Consider the following 25,318-nt stretch of genomic DNA (forward strand, 5'->3'; position numbering starts at 1 on the left):
GCTCAAAAATTTATCATTGTGGATCTCAGTGTTTAACCTCCACCATGGTATGAGTTCTCTTAGAAGATTCAGCAAAGAGGGCTTCAGAGATACTTCAACTGCTTAAAGACTTATTACCTTGAGGAAAAGGAAAAAAGAAAATAAAAGGGAACACATGAAAATAAGACCAAGGCCACTTGCAACCCAATGACAACACATGCCCAAATTGCAGAGACAAGCCTGAATGGAGAACAATTGTGTCTGCCCTGCCCATACAATAAGAAAACATGATGTGTGGAAATGCCATTTTGAAAATTTAACTATGGCCTCATATTATTACCCGGTGGGAAAAAAAAAGAAATATATCATCTTTTTAAAATGACAAAATGCTGACTTCCTGGTATAGTTCTAGTTAACTTGAAAATATTTTAAAATATTCCAAGAATAAACCTTCTAAAAGGGCAAAACTTCAAATAGCGCTCAATGTTTATCTTCTACAGTCGTCAACTTAAACAGATAGGGACATTTATCTTTCCATACCTTCAGGGGGTCTCTGCAACTGGGATTTCCGATAAAACAGCATGTAGGCACTTTCTTTTCCTTGAAATTGCTGTTCAATATCCTTTTCCTTGATTGGTTGGACTCTGGAATCATTTATATCAAACCAGTGGGGACAGGAGGGTCTATCATTTAATCTTGAGGATTCTGAAGTAAGTGTCTTGAAAAGTTGTTGATCATTTCTTTGGATATCAGACTCAGCCTGGACAGAAGAGTCCTTCAATAGACGAACTGTACTTTCATCTGAACTGAGCAGAAATATCTGAGAATGAAGCTGCAAAAACTGTACAGGAACAAAAAACAAACATTAGGTTAACAAAAAAAATTTTCATTGACATGATTTAAAAAATTTTCCTTTCTGTGTATGTCAACTTTTTGGCCTGGCCAGTTAAGAGGGAAAAAAATTTCATTTGGGCCATAATAAAACATTTAATAAAATCCGGAGTGCTTTCTGTTGAACAGTCTAATAGCTATAACCAGGGAGAAAGCTGCCATGACACAATCTTTTTTGGTGTTTTGGTTTTTTTTTGGACATTCCTACCCCTGGGCCCTAGCCTCTCAGCACATGCCCTGTGATGACACAATCTTAAACATGTTTTAAGTATATCTCAATAACTGTTTTAATGCTGTTTTAAAAAGTCTTTACTGAAACAGATTACACAGAATAAACACTTTCAAAATCTTTAAAGCAATCCAAACAAAGCACAAAACAAAGGAAATTACACAATGAAGCATCATAGAAGATAATCCCGACAAGACTATGGGATATAGTCATAACTACAAGCTTACATGAACTAAATTAAGTATTGTCTTTCCTGGAAGCTGACAGGGTATAGCTCAAGAAATCAAAACATTGAAAGGTTAAGCCATAATCTCAAAGATGCTCAAATTCCTCCAGCTAAAGGATTAGGAAGCAAAAAACTTTTCTTCCCCAGCCTACCCCACCTTTCCACCCCTACTCCACTCTTCTCTGATTCCCTAATCTCTACATGGCCTGTATCACTTCCTTTTCTCTCAGCACAAACTACTTCACACAGAAAATCACTTGGGGGCATATGGAACACTTTCTTAGCTCATCGAACAACACAGAAAGGTGATTTTCTCATTTTTCTCTTGGAAAGGAAGAATTTATAATGATGCATACTCTCTGATCAAACAGATGACCCAGAGGTAATACTGTTAACACTATATATAACAGACGGTAATATAGTTTTGTAGCTAAGTTACAGTAAAATAATAATTTTAAGTACAATAAAATAATAATATGAAACCTCTGAGATACTTTCCATATAGCAATTTTTTTCTTTGTTCGGTAGTTGAAGATTAACTCTTTTAAACCTCAAACTTCAGTGTAGTCTGGTCCCAGTAATGGCAGAGAATTTTATTATTAGACTAACCCCACTGATTAAAAATCATAAACTTTAAGCAAAATAAAGAAAACAACTGTTTGAAGAGTAACCAAAAACAAAGTGGGGGTGGGGCGGGGCATTACCCTTCAAAAAGGGAACCCAGCTAGGTGAGCTCAGCACTGACCTGCCACTTCCCCGTCTGCTGCACAGAACAATGGAGAAGAGAGTTCAAGTGAAGAGCAGGAGTCCTACTGGACTCAGGAAGCAGAATTTGAGAATGCCAGAGAGGCAGGAGAGTGAAAGACAAAATTCCAGAAGAAACCCTATATCAAAACCTCCTCCCATCCTTGGCTGACTTTTTTTCCTCTTGGCTGACTTTTGAATGGCACATGTACAGTCTGAGACTCAAGGAACCGAGCAGAAAGCAACAGCTGGGAGATCCAAGATATGAGCAGAGATTTTGGCCCCCTGCTGCTGGACAGGAAGAGCATGGAGCTGAAGTCCTGCCAAGTCTGAGGCATACAACAAACACCTCAGGCTTTCCACTGGGATTCTAGAAGGGTTCCGTCTTAGGTCAGGGATTGGTAAACTTTTCTGTAAAGGGCCAGACAGTAATATTTTAGGCTTTGTGGGCTAAAAGGCAAACCTGAGCACATTTTTAAACATAACTGTTTGAAAATGTAAAGATAGTTCTTAGCTGGGGGCTGTACAAAATAGGGCAGCAATCCCTAGCCTGCCCATGTTTGCTAACCTCTGCCTTAACAGGGAGGACCACGCAGGCCCCAGGACTAACAGCTACTCCCCAGGACTGTCAGCTAAACTACAACAGATCCACCCTACCAAAGCCCCAAATGAAGCTTCCACAGACTCAAGGTGATTCAAAATTACTTAAGGGTTTGTTAGATTATAATGAAAAACTCTTACAATCCACGGCCTCTAAAACACATATTCCACAATGTCCAACAAGTAATATGAGTATATGGCATGCAAAGAAATAGGACAATGTGATTCATAAAAGAGATGAGACAATCAATTCACAAGAGACAAAAAAGTGAATACAGACCCAGAATAATTCAGATGTTTAATAGTAAAGTTATTGAAATACATAAATTTATAGGAAAGGATGTACAGAGTAGGTTCAAATGCGGAATTTCAGCAAAGAAACAGGCATTTTAAATAAGACCCAAGTGAAAAATCTACAGCTGAATAAGACAATAACTGAAACAAAAAAATTCATTGGCTGGGCTTGACAGAAGACTGGATACAGCGGAAGACAGGTCAATGGAAATTACCCAAATTGGAGCCAAGGGGGGGGAAAAAAAAACCGCAAAACCCTACGAGAATATCTACAACCAGTGAGGAAATACTGAATAGTCCAATATACATGTAACTGTAGGTTTTGAAGAAGAGAGAGATAATAGAGCAGAAAAATAAATTGAAAATATAATGGCTAAAACTGAAGAAAGATTTCAAGCCTCAGATATAAAAAAACTTAGCAGATACAAAGCAAATAAACACAAAGAATGCCATACCAAGACACATTATTACTAAACTGCTAAAGACCAAAGATAAAGAGAATATCTTAAAAGTAAACAGAAAAAAAAGACACGTTACATTTAAGTGACACCGACTTCTCAGCCAAAATAAAGGAAGCCAGAACATAATAAAATGACATTTTAAAGTGCTGAAAAAACCAACAAAAACTATTAACCTAAAATTCTACATCCAGCAAGAATGCCATTTAAAAAAATGAAAGCAAAATAAAAACATCAAACAAAAACTGAGAATATTTTTGCATGCAGTTCTAGATGCTCAGAAAAACACTAAAGGAAGCTCTCTAGGCTGAAGGGAAAGGATATTAGATGTAAACTTGGACATGCAAGAAGGAACAATAAACACCAGAAAGGGTAAAATAAAACATGATTTTTTCATTAATTTCTTTAAAAATCACTTAAATGTTTAAAGGAAACACATACATACATAAAAACACATGGTGCATTTACAAATAACGGTAAGATACAAGACAACAGCAGAAAAGGATGAGTGGTAAAATGGAATTATACTACTGTAAGCCTCTTATGTGGTACATGAAGTGTTACACTATTGGTTTGTAAATTACAATACTAACTTATGTATAGTGTAATCCCTAAGTTAAAAATTAAAGAACTACAGCCAGAAGTCAACAGAGGAGGCAAAAATAAAACATTAAAAATTACCTGATTAATTCAAAAGGCAAGAAAGAAAAAAAAGGGAACAAAGAATAGAGGAGGCAAATAAAAAAAGAATGGCTAGATGACAAATTCAACAACTATACAAATTAATATATTAAAATTAAATGGACTGAATATTCTAATTAAAAGGGAGACTATCAAACTCTATTATTTGATAGAAAACAGATGAACAAAAGAGAAAAACAAATGCAAAGCTGTTTCTTTGAAAAGGTTAATAACCTTGATAAACCCCTAGCAAGACTGATGAAAAAGAAATCTAAAAAACACAAATTACCAATATCAGAAATGAAATAGGGTCCTATAGGTCCTATAGATCTTAAAAGGATAATATGGTAGTATTTCAAACAACTTTAGGCTAACAAATTTGACACTTTAAGAGGTTAAATTCCTTAAAAATCACAATTTTCCAAAATCAACAAAACCCAACTTCATACTGTTTACAATAGACACACTTGCATTAGAAAGCTTGGTGCAAAGTGGGTAATAATACCAAACAAAGTAGATTTGAAGGCAAGGACCATAACTCAGACGGGAAAGAATCCACCTGCAATGCAGGAGACCCAGATTCAATTCCTGGGTCAGGAAGATCCTCTGGAGAAGGCAATGGTTACCCACTCCAGTAATCTTGCCTGGAGAATCCCACAGATAGAGGAGCCTGGCAGGTTGGGCTAATCCATGGGTCACAAAAAGTCAGACACGATTGGGCGATGGAGCACAAATCAGCGCTAAGAAGGAAATTATGATTTAAAAGCATGTTTTATAAAACAACTGAGATACCAACCCAAGAAGATAGAAAAGGATGATTAAATTAAATCCCAGAGGTGAAAGGGAGGAAATAACTAAAACAGAAATCAGTGAAGTTGAAAACAGATGAGTAGAAAATAAAGGTAAAAGTTGTTTTTTGAAAAGCTGTTTTATTAAAATTTGGTAAGCCCTAAGGCAAGACTTAGGAAAAAAGTAAGCAAACACAAATTACTAATTTCAGGAATGAAAATGAAGAACTTAAGGTCCTACAGACACTAAAAAAGATAATATGAGATACTCTGAACAACTTCATGCCAATAAATTTGACACCACATATAAAAGGACAAATTCTTTTAAAAATATAATTTTCTAAGACAATCCAAGAAGTAATAAAAATGTTAAGTAACTCTACAAACAAATTAAAACTATAATATAAAAAACTTCCCATAAAAACATTTCAGGTCTAACTAGCTTTATCAAACATTTAAGAGAGACATAATAATCTATCTCAGAAAAATTCTTTCTGAGAATTTTAATATAAAAAAGTGAGAATATAAAAAAGAATATAAAAATATTTAAGAATATATAAAAGTGAGAATATAAAAAATATAAAAGAATATAAATAAGTGAGAATTTCCCAATTTGAGTCCTAACTCTGATAATAAAATCTGACAAAGATACTACAAAAAAGGAAGTTAAACACTCAGATCTCTCATAAACATAGGGACAAAATCCTTAATAAAATATGAGCCAAATATTAGCCATTTCCTTCTCCAGGGGATCTTCCCGACCCAGGAATCGAACCTGGGTTTCCTGCATTGCAGGCAGATTCTTTACTGACTGAGCTGCAAGGGAAGCCAAATATAAATAATAGAAATACATAAAACTATGTCATGATTAAATGTGATTTATCCCAGAAATGTAAGATTTGCTTTAACATTGAAAAAAGTCAAAAGAATTCACTACATTAACAGAGTAAAAGAAAAGAGCCACATGGTCACATCAATAAATGTCAACAAAGAACATTTGATAAACTCCAACCTCTATGCAAGATACAACTATCAGCTGCTTATAACACACCCAAAAGGAATCTGGGTTCACTGTGACAAGGGCCATAAAACTTGTGGCCTTCCTATGACCAAATACTCTATACGTGTCCTCTGCATTTCACGTGGCTGTTGGGCAGGACCAGTGGGACAAGGTTCAATATTGGAAGGAAAGTTGCAGCATTTAGTGGTGAAGTTTGCTACTTAAGAGTCTGTCCAGCCCATGAATGTGTGGGCCAAGAGTGGTCACAGAAATATAAAGGCTTTGAAAGAAAGAGAGATTTCAACTATTTATGCCATTCTAGAAAAGGCAAAACTATGAATACAATAAAAAGATTAGTGGTTGCTAGGAGTCTGGGAGTGAGGGGAGATGAATACACAGAATACAATTTTTTAGTGCAGTGAAAATACTTTGTATGACCTTATAACAATGGATATATGTCATTATACTTTTTTTTTTCAAACCCACAGAATGTAGTACTACTTACTTCATTAGAAGGAATCCTAAGATGCACTGTGGACTTTGGTGATTATAACACATCAATAGAGTTCATCCTTGGTTTAGGAAAAACAAGCTAACCAACCAACCACCCTGATGAATGATGTTGACAACATCTATGCATGTTGTGGGGAAGGGGAATATGGGAAATTTCTGTACCTTATTAACTTTGTTGTAAAATTGCTCAATAAATTTATTATACAGATAAGTATACATGTTTTATACACATGTGTTTACTGGACTGTGATGTAAAATATATTTTTTAGGTCAAAAAAGTTTGCCAGCCACTGTAGTTAAGTTATATTGGCAAATAAAAGCACAAATTAGCTTCAAAGAAAAAAAGAGATAAAACTACCAGTTAACTATGAGTAAAAGCTAACTTCCTCAAACTTATGAAGAACATTTTTATTTAAAAACAAAACATTAAAGCCCCTGCACAGCTGATAACATACTTAATAGTAAAATACTGAAACACTGATCCAATCGTTTTGATTGAAAACCTAAGACTGTCTATGAACTCAGGGTCAATAACTTCATTTATGAATTGTGGTCTGATTAAAAGATGAACTTAAACACGGACAGAAGCACGTAAGCACCTTGCTTCTACAAGAAATAGCTCCATATGTTTACTAAGTGTTTTGTTGCTTTGCTTGTTTTCAGTCAAGTTTTTATCTCAATTCTAGCATTGCCAGCTTTTGCTCATCTTATGGACAAGAAAACCAGACTGCCAAGTTTAGTAGAATTGTGTGTCAAAGAAAGAGCAAGTGAAATGTGGATGAATGCCAGAAGACATTTATATAAGTAAGATGATAAGCCTTAGAATATGAACTTTGCATATACACAATGGAGTATTACTCAGCTATAAAAAGGAACGCATTTGAGTCAGTTCTAATGAGGTGGATGAAACTGGAGCCTATTATACAGAGTGAAGTAAGTTAGAAAGAGAACACCAATACTGTATATTAATGCATATATATGGAATTTAGAAGGACTGTAACGACGATCTATGCTAGGCAGCAAAAGAGACACAGATGTAAAGAACAGACTTTTGAACTCTGTGGGAGAAGGTGAGGGTGGGATGATTTGAGAGAACAACATTGAAATATGTGTATTACCACATGTAAAATAGATGACCTGTGCAAGTTCAATGCCTAAAGCAGGGCACTCAAAGCTGGTGCTCTGGGACAACCCAGAGGGATGGAATGGGGAGAGATAGGGGAGGGGGGGTTTAGGACAGGGGACACATGTGTACCCATTGCTGATTCATGTCGATGTATGGCAAAAACCACCACAATATTGTAGAGTCATTATCCTCCAATTAAAATTAATTAATTAAAAAAAAAGAATATGAACTTGGTGACATTTTTTGATGTTGTGATTAAAAGCCCATTCTCTATTCTTCTATTTCTTAAATTCTTGATTCTATGATAAATCACTAAGTCATTTAACTGAATTTTAACCATTAAGAAAAATACTAATTATATTTCTACCTAATTGCAATTTCCTTCTGCCAAGAAACTCATGTTGCCAAGATCACAATAAAATTTCTAGGGAATGGAACTTTCTAGAAGGATGTCATGAATACCTTTCGCAGTGGTCCATACTGTTTTCGGTACTTCTTGTTCCAAGATATTCCTATCTTCTTCAAGAGTTTCTGGCCCAGCTGATCAACAGGAATTAGATTACTCTCCTCCTTATGAAAGAAAGAAAAGTCATTTAAAAAAATCTGGTAAGATTTAAGTGCAATACTTATGAGTTCAAGGGACTAACAGGATTAATAAACAGGGTCTGTAATTGTAACAAACAAGTAGGTGGATTAACCAAAATTATTTAAAAATAAAAAGCTTTTAAAAAGAGATTAAGCCTAAGTTTAGAAAACTTGAATTTTGCCACTTTCTATGTGGTAACGTTTTAACATTTCAAGAGCAATACACAAAGAGTATTTAGAGATTTGGTAAATTTTTGATATTATGTGGGATTTTTAGAAGAAATACTTTCATGCAAAAAGACTACTGGTCTCTTATGAATGTTCTGAATTATAAACAACTTCTAAAAGGGGGTAAGAAATGACTATTTTGAGCTGAAATCTGTCCCCTTACCACAAAAATTCATATGTTGAATTCCTAACTCTCAAAATTTTAACTGATTATATATTTGGATAGGGCAGTTAAAGAAATGACTAAGTTAAAATGAGGCCTTTAAGGGTGGGCCCTTATCCAATCTAGCATCCATATAAGAAAGGAAATTTGGACACACAGAGACACCAGGGATGCACATGAACACAGGAAAGGCTAAATGAGGACACAGCAAGAGCCAAACAGAGAAGCCTCAGAAGAAACCAAATCTGCAGACACCTTGATCTGGACTTCCAGCCTGAGAACTATGAGAAAGCAAATTTCTGTTAAGACACCAGTCTGTGGGATTTTATCATGTCAGCTCTAGCAGACTAATACAGTAGCCATAGACCAATATTCAGCCTAGGTCCCTAGAAAGAAACTGAGAAAAAAATGTTCATTAAGAATGAATGAATAAATGAAAATAGACTACCATCTTTACAACAGAGTAGGAGGCAAACTGGAGAAGGCAGTGGCACCCCACTCCAGTACTCTTGCCTGGAAAATCCCATGGACAGAGGAGCCTGGTAGGCTGCAGTCCATGGGGTCGCACAGCGTCGGACACGACTGAGCGACTTAGCAGCAGCAGCAGCAGGAGGCAAACATTAAAAGTCATACACTTGAGGCATTATCAGTACTGGGAATGAAAAAGGGGACATAACTTCAGGTCCTAAAGACATTAAAAGGATAATATGGGAAAACAGTAAATTCCAAAGAAGTATATACAGTATATCCCAAGTCTATTTAAAGTAACTATAATAATAACAATAATAATACCCAAAGAAATCATGTAACCCAATCCTAACATATCTATACAAACACAAAGGAAATAAAATGCAAAGAATATATATCATAGTGTTAACAGTAACCAGACATTTGGTTTAAACTTATTTTCTTTATATACTTTCAATTTTTTCCCCTCAGAACTTCTACCATTCATAAGTATTTCTTTTATAATCAGAAAGCCTCTAATAAAAAGTTTTCAATAGACAGAATTTCCCCCAAAAAGACTATGAACGGTAACAGTATTACTTCTACCAACTAAATCATATAGCTGATATATATATAAACACAAACATATATTCTTTCTACCTGTAATAAGATTGCTTTTAGAATCATCAATGGATCATCAATCTCCTCTTTATTCTGAATATCTTCCAAATTCACATCTGGTTTACTTTTGTCCTCCTAAAGAAGGAAAATAATAAAAAGTTTCTATCACTAATCTCTTAAAAAGTAACTAGCAAAACAGGAATGTGTGTGCCTCGGAGGTTTCAAGATGAAGAAATGATGATAAAAACATCATATTAACTTGATGTGCTTTGGAATCAGGCAGTCTGGCTTTGAATTTCAACTGTGGTTGAATAATCCTAGATAAATTACCTAATCTCTCTAGCATTTCTATAAATTGGGACTGTGAGGTAAATAAAGGTTCTAGCACAGTGGTCCCCAATCTGGACACTCCCTTAGTCCCCTTCTTTCAGAGTTCCATTTAAGTTTCATTATGCAGGCGCGATTGATTGAATCATTGGCCCTTGGAGACCCATCACTGGTCCCTGGTGGCTTGGGGTAAAAGAATCTGCTTGCAACACAGGAGACATGAGTTCGATCCCTGGGTCAGGAAGATCCTCTGGAGGAAGGCATGTATCCAGTATTCCTGCCTGGGAAATACCACGGTCAGTGGAGCCTGTCAGGCTGGGGTCCATGGGGTCGCAGAGAGTCAGACATGCCTGCAGCATTGAGCACGCAGCACCAAACTCAGTCTCCAGCCCCTGGTCCCTCCCTGGTCGGGGTGGGGGCTGAAGGTTCTAACCCTCTAACCATGTGATTGGTTCCTCTGGTGACCAGCCCTCACGCTGCAGGTAACTTCATTAGCATAAACTCAGGTATGGTTGAAAGGGGGTCTTTATGAACAAGAAGAGACATCCTTATCATTGGGGAAATCTCAAGGACCTCTAAGCCAGGAATCCAGGACAAAGATCAAATATATATATTTCTATTATACCAAACAGATCCCAGCAAAAAGCTAGAAACCTGAAAGGTTTCTATGCTCTAAATATAAGCATGATCTACAAACAAACCCCTCTCCTCAACAAAGGACAATGAGAAACTTGCTTGCTTTGACCTTGATACTAGATGAAGGTGGAAATACACTCCCTCTAAAAATCTATAATCACAATAGGTCCTCATGTGAGTTTGTGGCCCAAATTCATACTAGTTGCATCGCTCTAAAACACAGATCTTATCTTCAAGGTGTTAAAGCTTGGAGGTGACGACAGGCATGTGGTAGAGACAGACACACATCTTTCATGGAAGGTACTTTTAACTCAGGCTTTCAATCACTCCTAAACTGTGTTCTTAAAAAACAGCCAACCAAGTCTACAGCCTAAAATAGCAAAATCATGAGGAAACACATAGAGTCAGCAGATACCCAAAGACCCACAGTTTTCAGATACTGCAATTTTCAGGTAGAGAATAATAAAATAGTGTGTTTAAGATGTTTAAAGACATTCACAGGCTTCCCAGGTGGCCCTAGTGGTAAAGAAACTGCCTGCCAATGCAGGAGACCTAAGAGACATAGGTTCAATTCCTGGGTTGGGAAGATCCCCTGGAGAAGGAAATGGCAAACCCCTCCAGTATCCTTGCCTGGAGAATCCCATGGACAGAGGAGCTTGGTGGGCTACAGTCCATGGGGTTGCACAGAGTTGGACACAACTGAAGTGACTAGCATGCGAAGACATTCATGGCTAAGAAACAAGAGATTTAAAATGGTAGGAGAGGAGAGGTAGGCTGGCATCGCCCAGGATGCGACACTGGTGCAGGGGGCATGTGGCCTGGGCAGAGTTCTCCTGCACTCTGCCAGCGTCCAAACTTGGTCTTGGGAGGACAGGCTGGTTCTGCAAGCACCAGTCCCAGGGCTGAACTGTGAGCGTTACTGAAAAGCTTTTGTCCCACATCCTCAGATGTTCAAAGTGATACCAACCATCAAAGAAACAAAAGCCCCCCCCCCCCCCCCACCCCTCGCTTTGGAAGGCATAAGTCAGGCTCCTCTTAATAGCCAGATCTAGGGCCACATTCTGAATAGTTAATGAGCTCCATGCAAGAGGGAAGAGCTCATCTTCTAGCTGGGCTGAGAGAGACGGAAATGTTGGCTTTCACCCAAGGAACATTATGTGAGACAGGTTATTTAAAGTTGTTCCTTGCAGATGGCACCTAGCAGGGAAACTTGCAAGGGAAGAAGAAATCACCAAAATGAAAGTAGAAAAAACAATACCTGCTTGTGTTTACAGTATTTGGAGTCCTTTGTCTCTAGGCGTAAGAGAGCTCTCAGGATAATGGTTAATAAACAGACAAGCAGTGTCCAGCAGGTATACCTACTGAAGCTGAAACTCTTAAAGCACGCATCATTATTTGAATATCATAAAGCTCTAGATAAAAAGTTAGTGATTCTTAAAGAGTGTAATAATCATAATAATAAAAGATAAATGTGATGCTTCACAGAAGCCATGAATAAGGAAATATACAAGCAGAGACAGACAGCAATCTTCTGATTGTTCTTTAAGTTTCAGGAAGGCCCTGCTAAAGTACCAGAGCTTCAGACCAGAGAAGCATTGTAGAAAGCCAAACCAAGTAAAAGCATGCCTGCCTGCCCTTTTGAGTCATATAATGGAACTGAGAGAAGAGATTGATGCTGTTAATCATTTCCGAAGAAATGAACACAAAATTGTTAAGATGTCCAAGGAAGAACAACTCAAAAGGAAGATATGGAAGAATCATTCCTTTTGAGTTACCTCACCGCACAGTATAAAGCTACCTCTGTGCGGGATGTCAATGATAAACTTAAAAAGGAAACTGGAAATAAATACTCCATGCATCAAAAGACTGACAATAAATCCCGCCTCCTAGAGAAGTGCCTGAAATCTGACACTGGCTGAGCAAGACTGAGGAGGGCCTGCGGCCAGCATGGAGGACAGTAGAGACACAGCCCCGAGGCAGAAGCAGAACTGCATGGAAGGCAGGAGCATTTGCTAAGGCTGAAGAGAGACAGGGCAACATGGGAAACAAAGGCTACCACAGAAGCATAAGTGGAAGGAAAAAACCAGGAACTACAGTGGACGAGGCAAAGAGAAAAAAAAAAGAACTATATAATAACTATTTATGAGACCTGTTCACAAGCTTCTATGAGGCTCTAATGAAAGGTTCAAATTCATCTTTTAGAGAGAATGAAATAAAGTTAATATAATTGTTTGAAAGTGGGGGCGGCGGCAGGGGGAGCACAGCTGCTTGGAGAGAAAGAGTCACTTATCATGGGGCCTGGAAGACAGTGGTGTGAAGGAAGGTAACAGGATAAGAATCAGCAATTAAGGGTGGAACATGGAGGGCAGAACTAGACCAGAGGAGGTTAAGATGTGTGTCACTCTATCTGACTGAAATGTGCCCAACAAGCTAGTGTCTTTGCAAATAGGCACAAGCATTTGAGAGATGCTTGTATGGCTTCCTAGACCCAAAACTGGATAAACCCAGTTCTAGAAACAAAAGAAATGGGAGGTTAAGGATAGGAAAGAGTGAAACAAAACTGTCTTTTTCCAAAAGCAAGATGGTTGATTATAAAGTCAATGTACTAAAAAGATAACTATTTCAATATACCAGACACAAGCAGTCCAAAAACTACACAGAATAGACACAGTACCACAGAACATCTCCCTGGTCAATATATTCCCAATAGAACAGTTAGATTTTAAATATCCAAACTTTACAAAGCACAAGTATCTCTCAGTACATTCTATGTATAACCGACAGCATCAGAAACACAGGGAGATGTTCTGAAAAGCAAAGTGAATGTCAGCAAAGGGAACATGGCATTTTTCAATACTGCTAGCACTCAGAGGGCTTCCCAGGTGGCTCAGTGGTAAAGAGTCCACCTGCCAATGCAGGACATGCAGGAGACCCAGGTTTGATCGCTGGGTCAAGAAGATCCCCTGGAGGAGGAAACTGCAGCCCATTCCAGTATTCTTGCCCAAAAAATTCCACAAAGGAGCCTGGCTACAATCTATGGGGTTGCAAAGAGTCAGAAACGACTAAGCACATACACACGCGTGCACAGCACTCAGAGAAGTGTTACCTCAAGTGGAGCAATTATTCATTCATCATAATATTAACTGTTTGACAATCAGGAAGGTATGTCTGAAGTATGCCACATCCTAACATGATGGGTTAGAACTTATATATTGGTGTTTTAGTTACATTTTAGGAAACTGGTTCAGAGTTTGGGGCTAGCATGTAATATATTACAATTTTTTCCACTGCAAATAACTGGAACTGGACTCTCGATGAGTACTTTATTTTCTAGAGAAAATTATAAAACTTTTTTTAGACGACACTAAAGAAGCTCTAAAAACCAAAAACATATGTCTTATTTACACATGTAGATTCAAAACCCTACTACTTTTATGTGTACATATGTGTGAGAATATTGACAAGGTGACTCTAGAAATGTTCAGAAAAGCATAAAAACCAAAACACTCCTGAAGAATAACACCACAGAGAGAGACTTTCCCTACCAGATAACAAGACTTACTAATACACCTACAGAAATCAACAGTGTAGCATTTGCCTAGGAATAGAAAAAAAGGAATAACAACAACAACAGAATGCAGAGCCCCAACATGGACTAAAATAAAAATAACAAATAATATAACAAAAAAGAAAAAAAAATAATACAACAGAACTGGCACTGTAGATTGGTGGGGAAAGAATGGAATATTAAATAAATGGTACTGGGAAACTGGGTTCCCAAACAGAATAAACATCATGCCATTCACAGCAAAGCATTTCAGGAAGACTGAAGTCTCATTTGTAAAACACAAAGAGGACAATATAGAAGGACTATCTTTGTTTGGTGCCATGAAAGACAAAGAAAGCTGAGGAATGGTTATTGATGGCTTCCTTGGTGGCTCAGATGGTAAAGAACCTGCCTGCTAATGCAGGAGATGCAAGAGACACAGCGTTCAATCCCTGGGTCGGGAAGATCCCCTGGAGAAGGAAATGGCAACCCACCCCAGTATTCTTGCCTGGAAAATCCCATGGGCAGAGGAGCCTGGCAGGCTACAGTCCATGAGGTTGCAAAGAGTCGGACATGACTGAGCACCTAACACTTTACTTTTCAAGACACGGTAGCTAAATATAATGCATGTTTCTGATCTTGACACTACAGTGGGAAGAAACTGCTATAAAGGATTTGGATGAAACAGGTTAAATCTGAATATAAAATATGTATTAGATAATAAATAGTATTGTATCAGTGTTAAAGTTCTTGATTTTGATCTACGGTTATGTAAGACAATGTCCTGGTTCTCTGGAGATAAACACTGAGGAGATTAGGGGTAAAGAGGCCCATGAAACTTCAAGTGGTTCAGCACTAATAATGATAACGTTAACTCTGTGTGTGTGTGTCTGTATACAGAGGATGGGCTTGCAGAAATGTGGCAAAATGTTAACTGGAGAACCTAGGTGAAGAGCAAACAGGAGGTGTTTAAAAAATTTAAACTTCTATCTATTAACTTTTAACGCCTTTAAGAGTTTTCTACAGAGTGAACATATAATAAATGACCAAAAAGTAGCCTCACCAAAATAAGGCTAGAAAACAGTTGCAAAGATACTCTTAAACTAATTTCTATACTTACTTGAAACTGCCAGTTTCCCAAATGATCGACATCTTTAATATACACGTGATAATGTCCTCCATAGCAACCACCTTTGTGTATAATAACTGAGAAGAGGTCATACATATATTCCAAGTCATCTAATTCACTCTACAAGAAAGAACATAAACATTGTTATAGTCTACATAAGACAGAAAGATATATAATGGAAGAGGAAAGAAGAATTTCAACTATTAAATAAGAAACATCACTGGTTAGTATTATTATTTAGGGTAAATAAACATAAATTTGAATAACCAATTTTAAATTTTGAAATACGTAATTCTTTGACTGAAAATACCAGTCATACTACACCAACCAAATTCTGCCTGAGTTAAACATAAAAACATATATTCAATCAAGATGCTATTTTTATGTACTTTGGCTAAAATCATGGAAGTCCACATTATAACACAACACATACTACCCTATCAGTGAGTAAGAGAGCATTTTAGCAAGAGAAAATCGTCTCGTATTAAGCCTATTACACTGGTTTATAAAGGAGTTCTTTAGCAGTTGAATACATTTTAACAAGATTGTCATGTGCCTCAAAAAGTCAGAGCTATAGCTACTATGCACATCTATTACCCCTCCAGACACTTCAGTCCTCTGCATAAAACAGGAATTTAGCAACTATGAATACTAGCTGGTTTTGTTTAGAGGCAGTTTAGTGGAATGAAAAGTTTTTTTTTTCAGTTATCAAATCTGTGATCAATCTTCTCTATAAGTAATGTGTTCTATAACTGTATAAACACCTATATGTGCATGCTCAGTCGTGTCTGACTGTGTGACCCCATGGACTGTAGCCCACCAGGCTTGTCTGTCCATGGAATTTTTCAGGCAAGAATACTGGAGTGGGTTACCATTTCCTACTTCAGGTATGAACACCTACATGGGCATTAAAAAGTAAAACCTACTTTAGGTTTAAAGATACTTGGCATATGTGATGCTACTTGAAGAAGTGTCAATTATTTAAGGAACTCATTTTCTTAAATTATACTTTTTAAGTGAGCAGCATTTTTTAAATGTCATTTTTCAAATGTCTGGTTCAGGCAAAAACCAAGAGAGATGTAAACAAAGATGATAATGATTTTCATTAATACAGAAATCAAAAAGCAAAATTACTGTGAATTTCTTAGATGCTCAATGTCTTGCTTTTTTCAGTTTTGTTATTTCAACATATGTTAAAATCATGTGACAAACTACTTTTTGTAAAAGGACGAAAATTTTTCTATATGAGATAATGGAAGTTAACTAAACCTACTGTGGTAATCGTTTCATATTATATGTAAACCAAGCCATCATTCTATACACCTTAAACTTACACAAGTGATGTGGGTCAATTATTTCTCAATAACACTGAGACAGGGAGAAATAACTCAATTATTTCAAAAAGAATTTTTTTTTTTCAGGCAGCAAATAGGAGCAGGGAAAAGTACCCTGGAAAACCTGTTTATTCTGTGTATGCTGGTAACAGGCTCAGAGCCAAGACATTAGAACCTTTCAATGCAAATTAGTATAATTATAAAACCCAAAAGCTCAGTAACTAGGCTGAGGAAGGTCCACCCGAATTTAAAATCCCATTTAGAAAAAGATTACTTTGATACACAGAAATTCTATAGCTGGCTAATTAATGTTCTGGTCTCAAACACATAAAGAATGGTTTTTAATAAGAAAAGCATCAGTCTCATCACTCTAATCTTGGCAAGTATAGCAATGGCACAGAAAACATTTTTAAACAGCTTATAAAGTAGGCTGATTATGTAATTAATTTGTTTTTAAACTTTCTTTTCCCCCAAGTCTTAAGGATTACAAACTCTACACTAGTGACATTCCAATTTCTCATTCGCTTTCTAAATGTGCAATTCATTTTTGCATCTAAAGTAAACTAGATCCAAATAGGAACATACTACTGAATGGTAATTTTTCCTATTGCAGGGTGTTTTCTAGTTCTATTCTTAAATTTTCATTTCAAAGATTTTTCAAGGAGAGTTTAGGGGGAAAAAAAAAAAAACTAGAAATAAATCCCTACTTGGACATTAAAAAGGACTTTAATAAACTAGTGGTTCTCAACCAGGAGCAATTTTACCCACCTTTCCTCTCAGGAGACACAGACATGTGGCAAAGTCTGAAGACACGTCTGTCACTTCTGGGCACAGAAGCGGGAGATGCTACTGACACCTACTAGGCAGAGGCCAGGGATATCACTTAGCATCCTAAAACACATGGCACACCCCACACAACAGAGAACTATGCAACTCTAAGCATTATGGGGGCTTCCCAGGTGGTGCAGTGGTAAAGAATCCAGCTGCCAATGCAGGCGACATAAAAGATGCTGGTTTGATCCCTGGATCAGGAGGATCCCCTGGAGGAGGGCATGGCAACCCACTCCAATATTCTTGCCTGGCAAACTCCACGGACAGAGATCCTGGCAGGCTAGTCTTTGGGACCACAGCGTCGGCCACGACTGAGCAACTGAGCACACAGGTTTTAACAGCGCCAAGGCTGAGAGGCTGCGCGCTAAGCAAACTGCAAACCAGGCCAACACGGGAGAAGAAAGAATTTCAAAACAGAATAGTTCAAACCTGTTCACAAAAAGGCTTGAGATTGATCCGGAGAGGGAATGTGTAACAGCTTGTTTCCTTGTATCGTTCACACTTCACAAAATCAAAATTAAATCTTAATAACGAAATTGTAAGAAAGGGAGGCAGCTTGCGTAGTTTGGCTGACTGTCAAAAGAAAAAAAATTTAAATTTTAAAAGCTGAATTATATAAAAGAATAACGCTTCTTAAGGTATAAAAAGGTAACCTATGACAGTTTTAAGAGAAATATGTCCTTAAGTCACATAAACTAATCATTGTGGATTCAATAGAGCTCTTGACATAAACTCATCTATTTTATGGTGCTAAAAGTTGACATCGCTCACTTATGCTTACACCTAAAAATTTACAATGCACTTGTATGTTTTAATGTTGCTACCCTAAATAAAATTAAAGCTACGTGATGAGGGTGCTTCCTCCCAAACAGTGCTTCTTTCCTGCCCGAGCCCCGACCTTTCACCTCCCCCCTCGGTCACTATCTCGACTTTACACAGCTCTTATTTACTAAATAGCGGGAGCTCTTTCACCTTCAACCTAGGGACTGTTTCAATGGATCTGAATCCTTTAAATTATATGAAAATTGTATGTATATTTGTGTGTATTCTGGGGAGAAGATCCACAGCTTTCATTAGACTTTCAAAAGGACTCTAACTTCCCAAACACTGAGATCCATTGACTGGGGTTTTATAGTTACTGTCCTTAAAAGCAGATAGTAAAATATTTTTTATTTTAATGTCTTGCTTTAAAACAAAACACTAAATTGAGTTGCTTTTTATTTTAAAGGCATGAGCTTTTCCCAAATTCCTTATTAATGGCAATGTGAGGGGGCAAAAAAAATCCTTCCCCATATATAAAATTATCCATAATCATAAATATCTAACATTCCTAAAAATATATAAGACAGCAATTCTAGAAATCTAGTGGGTGAAAAAGAAATTAAATGAAAAAGCAGCAATTTAACAACATGGCAGATATTCACACGAGCTCAAAAAAATGCATCTAAAAAAAGTGAGTAACTCAACTATAATGTGAGGAAAGAAAGACTGCCCAGAACAACCAAGCCTAACCTTAGAATACAGTAAATCTAATGCAACTAGAAGGCAACTTTAAAAATATCAAAATCAAAAAATTTTCACTGAAAATGAATTAAACCAATGACATAAAAGGTACATACAAGAATTACTTTTGTTTGGCACAAGGTTCTTATTTTACTAATGTGCAAATTAGGTTCAACCAAAACTAAGCATGCGTTTGTCTCTCCATGATGCTCCATCCTCTGAAATTTATATTTATTTTATTAGGTTGTAGTTGTAATACCAAGGAGGAAATACAAAATAAGTAAGCAAAAAATAAGCCTTTCTCTTTGGGTTTATAAAAGGGCAAAGGCTAGATGGAAATAAATATTAAACAATATAAAATTGTTCTCAAATCCTGGTTTCAGATCCCACTGTGAAAGCTACAGGCATGGAGTTTATTGTTTTTATCACATTTTCACCTACAATCTCCAGGATCCAAATCAATACCGTGTGCTGTCTAAATCAACCCTCATTTTCTTTGTTGGAAAATTCAACATTGTCAGCTCTAGGAATAGTGCTATCACTCTGTCTTAATAGAATAACTGCAAAGATACAACTTTTGTGGTAGTTCTTTAAGTCAGGGCTCAATAACCACTGGTTCAACTGAGTTCAAGGTTATCAGGTTAATGAATAGCCTGTCATATCATCCACAAGCAGTGAAAGAGTTCCTACTACAGGTAATAGTAGCAGCTGAGTTGATGCCACGTTGCAAAATAAATCAGTTGCTTAAATCTTGTTTTCTTTTTCTTCTATATTTTGCTTTGTTGTATGAAGAAAAACCCTGATGTACTCTGTCAAGTTAGGTACTTTCAATGGGGGGGAAAAGGAAACGCCATATTAGATTTGTTAGCATCAAGGAAGATATCTATCAACATATTTATCAATACTGTACAATAGCTGCATATGGAAAAAATAAAGCTCTCTGTTTTCATAGTGGCAGACCAAAAAACTGAAAGCTTCCTAGTTGGCAGAAAAAAAAATATTGCCTTCTTCATAATAGTAACTTCCAAAGGAACAAAAAAAAAAGGTTTATTTAAGAAACACTGAGTCACAAATAAATTTTTCCTGGGAGAGAAAGAAGTTGAGTGAACTGTGAGGTTGAAAGCTTAAAAAATACTGTTAAAAAAAAAAAAATTAAAATGCAAAGATATATACAGTGTAAGGAAATGTCTTTTCAATCCTTAATACTGACTAAAAGCTTCATGTGCATCTCATACAAGGTGACCTCACTTGACAGGTGTCCCTGCTCCGAGCACCACACGCACACCCTCAGAAGGGGCAGGGGTCTGTCTCTACCTTTGCTGCTTTAACCAGCCTGTCACAGTTTCCACAGCGGTATAAGTTGTCATAGTCAAAAACTTCCTCCTCTACATACATGTTCCAGAGCGCGTCTTCCAAACCTGATACATTTTTAACTGCTACTGTTAGATCTAGGAAGTCTTCCTGAAATACATATGAATATAATATTGAAAATACAATTCCACAGAGGTTCACAAACAGATCACCAACTCAAACATACACTGGGAATAATCACACATATATTTTTTTCTAAAACACATATATCTTTTCTATATATGAAGGCACAGATACAGTGAGATTCATAACAATAAATTATTCTTTCTCAACCAAATTATAACTCACCTTAAAATATATCAGGAGCCAATTTATGAGTTCACTGGAGATACAATAAAACCTATTTTTATCAGGAGATAAAACAAACCACTGAACTCATGAATTGAGAAGAGTGTATGTGCAGTTCATCAGTACTATGTTAATTTCCAAGCAGGCACAGCAAGGCCATGGTTGGACTCTCTATTGCAAACTCTGCTTCCTCCTCTTCTGTTAGGGTTAGTTTAAGAAAAATAATTATTTTGAGCCTGGACACAAAGGTATTTTCATGAAAATTAAGAGGAGGATAGTTTCTAAAATGTGAGTCTACTAATTCTACTAAAATTACCTTTGAATTACAACATATTTCCAATATTAAACAGACACAATTTGACAAGTTGAAAGCACATTTATAATTTTGCATGTGTGTTTGTGCAATAGCATTACCCTGAGGGATTATGGGGATCGTAAAATAGCACTAGTTAATTAGTTTATGGTGGAATTCTAAAGCAGTAAGACTAACATTCCTACATGGTTTACAAGATAGATACATGAAAAGTTAATGCCTAATTTATAATGTGCCTTCACGTACATTATGTTTTAAAATTACTTTGTGAATCAGTACATTATAGTGGTCAATCATATAGTAACCCACATACCCATAACATCTTAATATTTCCAAACGGGCTGGCCAAATCTTCTATTATGATACACAATAAGGGCTCAAAAGTCTTTTTTATGCCCAATACTTTCATTAGAAAATATATATATACATATATATATATATATTCAAAAAGGCAATTAATGCAACATTTAGCAAATGGCATTTAATTATTTACTCATACAAACATATAAACTTTCTATAATTCTTGCCATAAGAAAAGAAGGTTTTTATTAAAGGACATGGTTCAGTGATGAAATCATTTGTTATATAAGATATGTAGTGCAAGCAGTGATTATTAAATTTACATAAGCAAATTTCTATCTAGATAAAATGGACAATCTGTTATGACAAATAATTGAAGGTTATACCAGTTTAAACAGGATTATGATAGCTTTATATATATAATATTTAAACATAAGCACACACATACAAACGAGCTTTCTGAGGGACATCAATAAACTAAATCCAATATTTAATTACAGATTTAATTGTTAATTTACACATCCCTCAGTGTTCTCTGTTTTTATTACCTAAGTGACTTTCTTTATGATATTCCAACCACTGACCCATGACTATATTGGCTTTTCTCATGACGCCACAGGTCCCTACAGTAAATATTCCCCAAATCTACTTTCTAAATATTAGAGCACTAAATAGAAGATTTAAGCTATATCTTAAGATATCTACTTCTTTCAGTTTACATGGAGAAATCTGGATTATAAACTTATAATCTGCAAGCAGCTAGAATACAAGAAAAAAAGTGATAGCTATTTACAGTAATAAGCATGTTAATCCTCACATGGTACAGATCACAGATTTAATTACATGACTTATAATTTAAGATTTAACTTATTACTAAAATACTCTTGCATATTCACCTGCTTTTCACTGACATTCTTACATTCTTTACAAACAATCTGGTTAACAATGGTTCCATGATATAGACGGTTGATGAGGTCATGGCCGGAGGTTCCAACTAAAGAAGTTTCCAAAGCACTAAAGAGAATTCGATTCAGTTCCTGCACATCATGTTGCCTCATTTCCTATAAAACAGGTAACTTTTAAATGTAATTTTGTGCTTCAGAATTTTAAAAACAGATTTTTTTAAGTGATATTAGTTAAAAAACACAAGACTTATTTAGAAATCCAAAGGCAAGCCTCCATCAAATGTAAGGATGACTAAGCTAAATGAGCTGAGAGCAGGTTAAGAGATCACCAACTGTTCTCACTTTTACTACAAAATGAAAAAACAAACAGATGGTGTTCAGTGAGTACATGTAACTCAAGTCACCTGCGAACAGGAAAGTGCATTTGTTCAGCAGGAAACCACGCACATGGCCATGCCAGAGGAGAGGAGAGGAAGGAACAGAACAGGCAGAAAAGTCAGGCAGCGTGTGCACAGAGAAATCGCAGATCAGAGGGACAGGTAAACACTCTGAATCATCGTTTGAGAACTAGAGCTTACTGCTTTGACATGTAGACCAACAAAGCAAGACTAACACACTGCTATGGAGAAAAATCCTGATGGAATCTGCCTTAACCTGCAGATTAATCTGAAAGCCACCGAGAAATCATTGTTGTATCAAACTGTGTGTGAGGAGGCTGAGAACCATTCATAAATCCAAGGTCAGGGGCACCAACATACAGGAGTGGAGAAAACAAGGAGGAACCGGCACAGGAGCACGAGAAGAGCCAGGGAGGGGAGAGGCAGGACAGTGAGGTCACGGAACATCAGCAGGGTGGGGAGCGCCACTACTGAGGGCTGCGGGGAGCGGAGCAGTGTCTCCTGGACTGGGCACATGGACGCCATGAGTGACTGTGACCGCAAGGGTAGAAAGGAGGAGCAAGTGGAGGGTGCAGAGGAGAGGGGTGAGAAGACGATTCTGAAGCTCTTTCATGGGAAGAGAAGCTGATAAAGGGATGAAAGCTGGAAAAAGATGTGGGACTTCTGACACACAAGACACTAGGTGATATAAATTTCTCCAATATCACTGGCTCTGATGGGACAGAAAGTTTGTGAAGTTTTCAAGCTCTGTTTCTGAACAATCTTAAGTTTGGCAAAGGAGACCTCTCTACCACTGCAGGTCAGTCTAAGAGGGTTTCCTACAAGATTTTATTTAGAAATCAGTCAATCAGGTTTTCACAGCTTTAAGAAGGATGAAGCCAACAAGAGGAAGCTCTTTATCTAAACAAAGAGAAATCCATCAACTGATGACTAGGTTAAAAGAAGCCAAAACACTGAGGCATATCCATCTGATAGAATATTATCTGGTAATAAAAAGGAATGAAGTGCTGAAACATACTACAACACGAATGAATTTTGAAAACTTTACGTGAAAGATGCTAGCTACAAAAGTTCACGTATTATATGAAACTATTTCTGTGAAGTAACCAGAAGAGGCAAATCCGCAGAGACAGAGGAGAAAAATGGTGGCCAGGGACTCAGGGAAAGGGCACGCAGGGCCGGGGAGGAATTGCTAGTGGGTACGTGGTTTCTTTTGGTGGTGAAAAAATGTCCTAAAGTTGACTACAGTGATGCTTGTACAACTCTGACTATACTAAAAAACCACTGAACTGTACCCTTTCAAACAGTGAATCTTAGGGCATGTGAATTATATCTCAATAATTTAAGACAAGACAATACCTTTAAAACAAGGACAGAAAAAGGAATTCACCCTAAGCACCTGCCCTACACCAGAAACGTAACATACACTCTTCGGGGAATGTATTATACCCTATTTTACTTCCAAGCCCAAACCTGACTTCTTCAACCACATCATCTAATAGCATCATCCAGCTAATTAGTGTTACTGCTTAGAAGACAAGAGTTCACAGTTTATTTCTGAAGGCAACATAACCTTATTCTGATCATTGCCTCTTTAAATTCTGTGGTGGTCTCCCATATCTTCGTCTCTGCAAGAATACATCTATGCCATAAAAAACTACAGAACTGATTTTAATTTTGTACAGCGAACAGCTCATCAATATTGACAACATGCATCTTCACTTAGTGCTGAGAAAGGTTTAGTGTTTGCATATAGTGAAATACCCTTTAGGAGTTCAATGAAAATTAAAAAAAAAACACAAAAAATAGGAGGAAGTCCATACACACAGTAGGATACAAGAAGACAATGAAGCGAGACAGGAGAAAAGCAGGACAGGGAAAATGAAAAGACCTGCCAAGAACGGTTTCACTGTTTTGCTTGAAGAAAATGTCCAAAATTGGAATACCCAGATTCAAACACATCAAGGCAGATATATTAACTGCCAGTCAGCTTTTTAAGTTGATAAGTGGTTTGCTATAAAAATGGCAATTTTCCATTAACATAACAGGTATTACATCTCAACTACACTATACAAAGGGTAGAAATGATAAAAACCAGCTCTTATAAACATTTCTCCCTGTATCCACAACCCCTTTCCCCAATCCCAAATGACATCCATTCATAAAATCCTGGGTAACAGCAAATGACTAAAATGTATTTCTGGCTTGTAACTGTGTAGTATTAGAAGTAAATATTTAAACAATATCCTGAGACCATAAGATAAAATTAAAGGAAGCTAGATAACATTAAGCCAGTGTTCCCTCTTTATTGCTGGTAATATTTCCCTGCAAAGCTGACCTTCGTACCTCATCACTGGTCCACCCAAAGCTGTCAGTGAGGTCGGCTGTGGATGCAGCTTCCTGGTCTAAGAGTAGAAGCTGTGCAAACAACCGCTGTAACTGCAAAGGTATGATTCGGACCTGAATGAGAAACAAACGTGCTCCTAGATGAAATCTTTTAAATGCTGCCTGGGCCTTTTTAAAAGATCTGTGTACTAGTGTTCTCCTATCTCCTAGTCGATTTAGTTCACTCAGGAGAAAATTTAGGAATACTGTGAAGGATGAACACATTTATTTTTCTTTGAAAATTCTAATTCAATACAGTTCTTGGCTACCTGGAACTCTCTACCTTGGCATAGCACAGAGTAATATTAAAACCCAAACCGGCCCTAATAAACCACCCAATTAATCACAGATTGACAGGAACTTCAGTCTCCAACAATTCATCCTTTCTCCAAAACAGCTCAGATACAGACATACTCCCTATGAAGAACTTTCCAGCCACAAAAATCTCACAGGGCCGGCTGCACCCTGCCTTTGCTTT

The 25,318-nt window shown here is 36.9% G+C and overlaps 1 protein-coding gene and 1 pseudogene across 8 annotated transcripts in view; one reads left to right on the forward strand and one right to left on the reverse strand.

The window, feature by feature from the left end:
* The window catches only part of USP40 (ubiquitin specific peptidase 40), a 79,390-nt gene that overhangs the window by 48,765 nt on the left and 5,307 nt on the right, over positions 1-25,318 (reverse strand). For 5 of the 8 annotated variants that reach the window (XR_009689273.1, XR_009689274.1, XM_061122497.1 and 2 more), the window contains exons 4-11: positions 24,802-24,915; positions 22,049-22,213; positions 20,195-20,341; positions 17,807-17,950; positions 15,204-15,332; positions 9,613-9,708; positions 7,992-8,099; positions 520-820 (exon numbers count right to left, since the gene is read on the reverse strand). Coding sequence is in view for 6 of the 8 variants with exons in the window: in XM_061122497.1 (XP_060978480.1) it covers positions 520-820; positions 7,992-8,099; positions 9,613-9,708; positions 15,204-15,332; positions 17,807-17,950; positions 20,195-20,341; positions 22,049-22,213; positions 24,802-24,915 (1,204 nt within the window). In the remaining 2 variants the exon portion in view is untranslated. Of the gene's footprint in view, positions 1-519; positions 821-7,991; positions 8,100-9,612; positions 9,709-15,203; positions 15,333-17,806; positions 17,951-20,194; positions 20,342-20,539; positions 20,565-22,048; positions 22,214-24,801; positions 24,916-25,318 lie in introns of those variants that run through there. The other 3 variants (XM_061122499.1, XM_061122501.1, XM_061122502.1) reach the window with 3 other exon arrangements.
* LOC133041872 (small nucleolar RNA SNORA11) lies at positions 5,925-6,016 on the forward strand (annotated as a pseudogene).

This window comes from Dama dama, chromosome 20 (assembly GCF_033118175.1).
Source record: "Dama dama isolate Ldn47 chromosome 20, ASM3311817v1, whole genome shotgun sequence".
In the NCBI taxonomy this organism is placed as follows: domain Eukaryota; kingdom Metazoa; phylum Chordata; class Mammalia; order Artiodactyla; family Cervidae; genus Dama; species Dama dama.